Raw genomic sequence first — 6966 nt, 5'->3', positions numbered from 1 at the left:
TTGGTGATATTTAACCGAAATGACCATTTTGAATACGTTTTAAAAAACTTAGGAACCAAATTGAATTTTTTAAAAACCACTGTACCAAATTGACTATTGACTATAAATATAGAGACGAAAAAGATAATTAAACCAAGTAATATAACAAAACAAAAAATTTATAGAAGAAGATGTTAGATGTAATTAAACTCTTATTTCGATAAAAAAAATTAAAAATTATTATTCTACTAATACATTTTAAATCCATGGAGAAATAATAATAAAAAATAATATTTCATTGATTTGTAATTAAAATTTAAAAAAAAATACATATACAGCCGTTAATTGCAACTAGGAATTGTGTCTGTGCTAAGAAACCAATAGTAGCCATTTGCGAAAGGTGCAGCAGGAAGAGGTGCTTGCATCCAGCGGAGCCATGATCTCGCAGTTCTTCGTTCTGTCACAACGTGGTGATAACATCGTTTTCCGAGACTGTTAGTTCTCTCTCTCAATCTCCTTCTTGCTTTGCGATTTTTGTTTTCCTTGTTTTTGGATCTGGTGCTGTTTGTGCCATCAATGCTTTGACGGGTTTTTGTTCAGCTGGAGCGTTTTAGTTTAGCTTACTCACCTGTAGCATGATTATTTCTTACTCTATAATCGCTAATTCGAATTCACGCTTCCAGATCTTACTTATTCGATTCACATCGCGATCGCAAGCTAATTACTAATTATTAATTACTTCCCTGGCGAATTCGAGAAGCACGAATTTTGCGTGGCTGATTACTTTTTGAAATATCTGACGTTGACATTTCGATGAGATATTTCCACCGTTCAATTTTGTTGCACGAGCTAAAAGACGTTGACATGCATCTTGATTCGTTTGCATTTGGAAATTGTTAGTGGAAATGCATTTAAAGAGAAGGCTAACATTTGAACCGATAATTGCTGAGATCTGTATTGGAAGCTGACTTACGCACTCCGATGTTTTTCTTTTTAAAATATGCTCCTTGCATGTAGGTTTATAAAATTGGGACTAACTCTACTGTTGTGAGCCATGGAGTTTCTCAGACCATAGTTCAGAATCTAGTTGGTGCTTACGTTTTTACCTTGTCCCTGTTTCATTTTCGTCGTTGTATTTTCCCTGTTTTAAGTAGATGCTTTAAATTTTCGAAAATAGAACCTTAAAATATTAAGATATGCTGGGGAATGGAGTGCGAACATACGGCTGCTTCTATTCTGCAAGTTTTTATGATAAGGATGGATGGAATGAAAGTGAAGTGAACATCATTATCACTAGAAACTTATTATTATATTGAATAAGATTTTATCCTATCCCAATGATTGGAAACTTTACTGTCAGACTCTCAGTGACCATTGCTACTTTGTTTCCTTGATTTCAGATCGTGGGGAAGTCCAGAAGGGAAGTGCAGAGATATTTTTCCGCAAAGTAAAGTTTTGGGAAGATGGGGACCTGCAGGAGGCACCACCTGTCTTTGTAGGTATTATCTTTCTGAATCAAGCAGAGCATATTATAATGTGCTTCAAGCTTGAGAGAGTATGTAACGTTGTTAATAATTAATAAGGGCATTATCTTCTTTTTTCCCTCCTAAACCAGTTTTCTCTGTATCTCATAATGTTGTAGTTACTTTCACGGGACATCAGCCACCTTAGAATACCCACAGTCTAACAAATTTTGCTTTACAATATACAATTGAAAAGGTTAGAATATTTAGAATGGGGAGGGGATGAAGACATATTCTGTCTGTTGGTTCTTGGTAGATGAATGACCATTCATGCTAACAAGTAACTATTGTTGTGTCCTGCCTTCATTTAATATATCATACGCAGAAATGCTTATCCATTTGCCAGTGTTGATATCTATTGTTGTCAATGTCCTCCTGTTCTGGTTTTGATAGTAATATAATGTTTAATTTACTCGAATTAAAACATTGTTTAGATCTCAAAATATGGTATTTTTTGAAGCTGAGTTTCTATTCACTTTGAGTAATTGTCTTCTCTTTGACTGAATATGCTGATGTCCTTTGTGTCATGTTTGTTCTTTGACAGAATGTTGATGGTGTAAATTACTTTCATGTGAAAGTTGTTGGCTTATTGTTTGTTGCAACTACAAGGGTTAATGTATCACCTTCTTTAGTCTTGGAGCTTTTGCAAAGAATTGCTCGTGTTATTAAAGATTACCTTGGGATTCTCAATGAAGACTCGCTACGAAAAAACTTTGTGCTTGTGTACGAGTTACTCGATGAAGTTATTGTGAGCTTCCTCCCTTGCTCTATTTGGTTCATTAGGTCTTTAAAATCCCTTGTTTTCTTAACTTTAATGCTTCGTTGAATTAAATTATCACTTTATCCATGCTGGCTCCCTTTTCTAAATCTAATATTCATACTCGAGGCTCATTTTGTTCATAGTTGATTCTTGATACAAATATTAAGTATTTTTTAACAGTTAATGTTAGTAGCCTCTGATAGATCTGATAGAAGTGTTTACAATGTTTTTTCTGGTAATGTATAGCTGAAATTACAAACCTTTGAAATTTCGGGTGGATGTTATATCTGTTTTTCTTTAAAAAAGTTTACTGAAAGAACCTATTTGCAGTTTTTTAAAAGTTTTAATCCTGCTTTGGCCTGAGATTCATAGTTAATTAGTCATGTTTTCAAAAATTGTACTTATGAGTAACCCATTAACGGTTTTGAAGGATTTTGGTTATGTTCAATCAACATCTACTGAGATGTTGAAGGCCTATGTTTTCAATGAGCCGCTTGTTGTTGATGCTGCACGTCTGTCACCTCTTGGACCTGCTTCAATTTTTGCGGTATGATGTTTACCATGTTCTATATCTGGGCACTTATTTTGTTTTCTGTTATTATTGCTAGCACTTATTTATGATATCATTATTTCTTAATTTTGGTTGCATGCAGCAAGGGACAAAAAGAATGCCAGGGATAGCTGTAACAAAATCTGTTGTTGCTACAGAGCCTGGGGGTAGAAGGAGGGAAGAAATTTTTGTAGATATAATTGAGAAAATCAGCATCACTTTTAGCTCCAGTGTTAGTAAATACGTCTTAAAATATCAAATGACGAATTTCATCACATTGTTCCATTGTTCCTTCGTCCATCAATATATCATGAGTATAGATGCTTTGCTTATGGTTTGAAGATGCTATTTACAAAACATAATTATGATTTTTATAGAGCATGGATTCACTCTTGACTCTCTAGTGTCTGAAACAAATTTAATCTAAGTAATGTACCGTCTATTCCTATTAAAAAATTTACTTATTAAATGCTTGGTGGAAAAACTTACCTTGTTTTGCCGAAACATAAATAGTCAATTTTGGATGAATTTTTTTGATTTATTGTAGTAAACTAGTGCTTTTATGATACCAAATGTTTCGTGGTAAAGTTCTAACTAACATAATTGAAGTGTTGCAGAATGAAAATATTGTAGTGGATTAATGTACATACAAGAAAAAGATAAGATTAGGGATGGAGGTTTTTGAAAGAAAGTAGAAGGAGTTCACCTTTTGAGGAAAATATGTTAGAATGTCACCTGAGACGGTTTGGCCATTTGAGAAAAAATAGGCAATTAGATGGAGGATAGTTACATTGCAACCCAAAAAACAAAGTCTGAGTTTTCCAAGAGAAAATTGAAAAGAAAAGACAGGACTGTGTGAATTATCCTTCCAAAGATTTTCCCTTCCAAAAACTTAGCTAGTACTTGGTTCCCCAACACCTAAATTTCAGATTGAAATCTTATATTCAAATGATTCCCTTGTTACATGTGTTCTTCATTCTTAGTATTTTTAATGTGATTTGGTCAGGGATACATTCTGACTTCTGAGATTGATGGCACCATACAAATGAAGAGCTATCTTTCTGGCAATCCTGAAATTCGATTAGCACTTAATGACGATCTCTCCATTGGAAGAAGCCAGGGATCAGCTTACGGTAACTTTCAGTCATTCAAGTATTTCCAGTAGTTTTTCCAAGATTTGTAATTATTTTATGCTTATGCGGAAATGTTTCTAGAGCAGGTTATAGGAGCTCATCTGGCTCAGGAACAGTTGTATTAGATGACTGTAATTTCCATGAATCTGTTCGTCTGGACAGTTTTGATATTGATAGAACTCTATCCCTGGTGAGTACCAAAGTAGTCTTAACAATTATATTTAGAATATAAAGGTATTTTATTGACTTGTTTACTTTTGGTTATTTATTTTAACGGTACACTGCCAATTTTAGATCCCACCAGATGGTGAGTTTCCAGTCATGAACTACCGTATGACACAGGAATTTAGGCCTCCTTTTCGTATTAATGCTCTGATTGAAGAGGCAGGGTCGCTTAAGGTGATACCTACTTTTTATTAGAGTTTTCTCTGTCTTTATGTATCTTTCCCTTGCAGTCACTAGCAGAATAACACTTGAAATTGCTATTGCAGGCAGAAGTAATTCTTAAAGTAAGTGCCGAGTTTGCTTCAAGTGTAACAGCAAATACTATCAAAGTGCAGATGCCACTACCGAAATGTACCTCCAGGTGTTATTCTATATTTCTCTATGTCGTTGAATAAATAGGAAATTATCTTTGAAAGTAGTTTTCCATTAACTGGAAACTGACATGTTGATGCATTTGGTATTTTTACTAAAGTATCCCCTAATAGGTTTTGGACAGGAGTAGAGCTCGGTTTATAGAACTCTGGAAAGGATTGTCAACTGATTTCAGAAAAAATACAGAGAGCGAACTAATCATAATGTTTAATTAATTAATTTTTTTTTACCCACTTGGGGCAATAGGGATGTTTTTTTACCACTGGTTACACTGAAAGGAATTTTTGAAAAGTAAGCTGTTTAAAAATTAGTGTTTGGGATAGATGCTAAAATTTACTGTTTTTTCTTTAAAAATGCTGTTTTCATGCATCTATATATTTGAAGCTTATATATTTTCCAACAGCTCTTGTTCTCCTAAACTGTTCTCCCCAAATTATCAAATAAGCCTTTTCTATTTTAGCCTTTTTGCATACCATATTTTACACAATTTACTTTATAAAAGCTAATTTGTTGTTGTATCCAAATGGAAATAGTTATCCTAAAACCGTTTTTATAATAAATTTACCCAAACAAAAAAATGATTTTGATTATAATAATATCGATTATATATATAATCTATCATTGAAATAATCTAATTGCCAATTTTGGCGTGACTAGAATCTAGAGTTATAATAGATCACGTGTGCATTGGTTGCTTATTGGCCCACTCACTAGGTTATATATAATATTCATGTGCTTTCACCCAATGTCTTTGGCTTTTGGTCTAGATTATAATTCTTCCCCCTTTTCTTAACTAAGATAAATTTCAGAACAAGGTAAGGGTGGGTATGTGCCTTGTCCACATTTCAGCACCTTAGGGTATTAGTGTGTTGGACCATGTTGCATATAGAACCATTCATGAACTTTCAGTGTGTGATCCAACAATTCACGATGTATACGTGTGAAATCTGAACACAAGTTGTTGGAAAAAGGAGTTTAAGGGACCATTATATCAATATTGGATTTGGATCGAAGGCTTTGATAGTGTCAAGGACCATTTCTCTCTTAAAACCTTGAGCTATATTAGGTGAAGACTTTGCCTTGCATATGGTAGAATTTAACAAAGCAATTAATAAAGGGGCGCTATCATTTATCTTGCTAATTCTGCTGTGTGGATAAACGAAGGGCGATGTTGTAGTTGCTGATGTAAGTTGTATGGAATTGTCGCAGGGTTAGTTTTGAGCTGGAATCTGGAGCTGTTGGACAAACAACTGATTTTAAGGAAGCAAACAAGAGGCTCGAATGGAGTTTAAAAAAGGTCACATTTCTTGTTATTTCTCTAGTCCAGTTTTTGCGTGTTTCATTGACTATAATTTTTCAAAGAAAGCTTTTTATAGTTATGATTTGGGTAATTACTTTTTTTTTTCTGGAGAAATGGTCACTAATAAGTGCTACGAAACAGATTGTCGGGGGATCTGAGCATACTCTGCGGGCGAAGCTAACCTTTGCTCAGGAATCTCACGGTATTTATGCTTATAGTTAATGCATGCTCAAAATGGATAGTTTGCTTTTCTGGTTGGGTGATTAATAATATTTCATAATTATGCAAATACATTTGTTGACAGTTAATATAACGAAAGAATCTGGACCTGTTAGCGTGACATTTACCATACCAATGTATAATGCATCACGGCTTCAGGTAAAGTGAACATCTCAACTTGCTTATTCTTTGCTATTTTCGATTTGAGCATAACTTTGCTGTCTACATGTGTTGAGAATTTAGGGTTGGCTTGAATATTCCTGTAAAGTAAAAAAAATAGTTTGATTTGAATGTGCTAAGTAGTTCATAAATTTTCTAAACGCAGGTAAAGTATTTGCAGATAGCAAAGAAGTCTGCAACGCATGAGCCATACCGGTGGGTTAGATATGTTACACAGGCAAATTCCTACGTCGCTCGTATATGATGCCTTCAAGAACATTGTTCACCCCCTTTCGTTTTTTTCATTTTCCTCTCCCTCTTTCTCATTATACATATGCTTTCTTTTGTTTGTTTTATTCTTTATTTGTAAATTACATCTAAGTCGAATATAGATGACGTTAGTAGTTTTGCCTTGTCATTCATTACACAAACTCAAGTTGGATGAATTACCTACAGCACTTTTTTCCATCTTTTTTCTCCCATCACATTAACCATCACCTTCTGTATTTTAAACATATAATAATGGCACCTCATTGCTTAAGACACAAGGTCTAAAAGGAGGTTTTGTTGGCTAGCTCTATGCCTATGACTGAACAGTTCAAAAGACATTTTTTCACTTTAAAATAGTTTTTTAAACCAAAAGTTATATGTGGAGTGTAGCGTTTTGGTTAAAGATGGTAAGGGGGTTGTTTAAATAAAATTCTTTGCAAGTATTTATAGGAGAAAAAATAAAAGAAGTTTTTTTT

At 34.0% G+C, this 6966-nt stretch overlaps 1 protein-coding gene across 1 annotated transcript; it reads left to right on the top strand.

Moving 5' to 3' along the window:
* Positions 1-309: 309 nt before the first annotated feature.
* On the top strand, positions 310-6688 carry LOC137823934 (AP-4 complex subunit mu-like). The gene is made up of 13 exons (XM_068629288.1): positions 310-473; positions 1380-1474; positions 2047-2250; positions 2693-2809; positions 2916-3044; positions 3819-3945; positions 4032-4135; positions 4240-4344; positions 4437-4531; positions 5752-5839; positions 5984-6044; positions 6147-6220; positions 6387-6688. The coding sequence occupies exons 1-13, from the start codon at positions 416-418 to the stop codon at positions 6483-6485; spliced, it is 1356 nt and encodes a 451-aa protein (XP_068485389.1). The 5' UTR covers positions 310-415; the 3' UTR covers positions 6486-6688.
* The last annotated feature ends 278 nt before the right edge of the window (positions 6689-6966 follow it).

The sequence above is a fragment of the Phaseolus vulgaris genome, chromosome 8, assembly GCF_000499845.2.
Source record: "Phaseolus vulgaris cultivar G19833 chromosome 8, P. vulgaris v2.0, whole genome shotgun sequence".
NCBI classification, from domain to species: Eukaryota; Viridiplantae; Streptophyta; class Magnoliopsida; order Fabales; family Fabaceae; genus Phaseolus; species Phaseolus vulgaris.
Note: the sequence above shows the minus strand (reverse complement) of the source record. Positions and strands in the feature narration are given on the sequence as shown.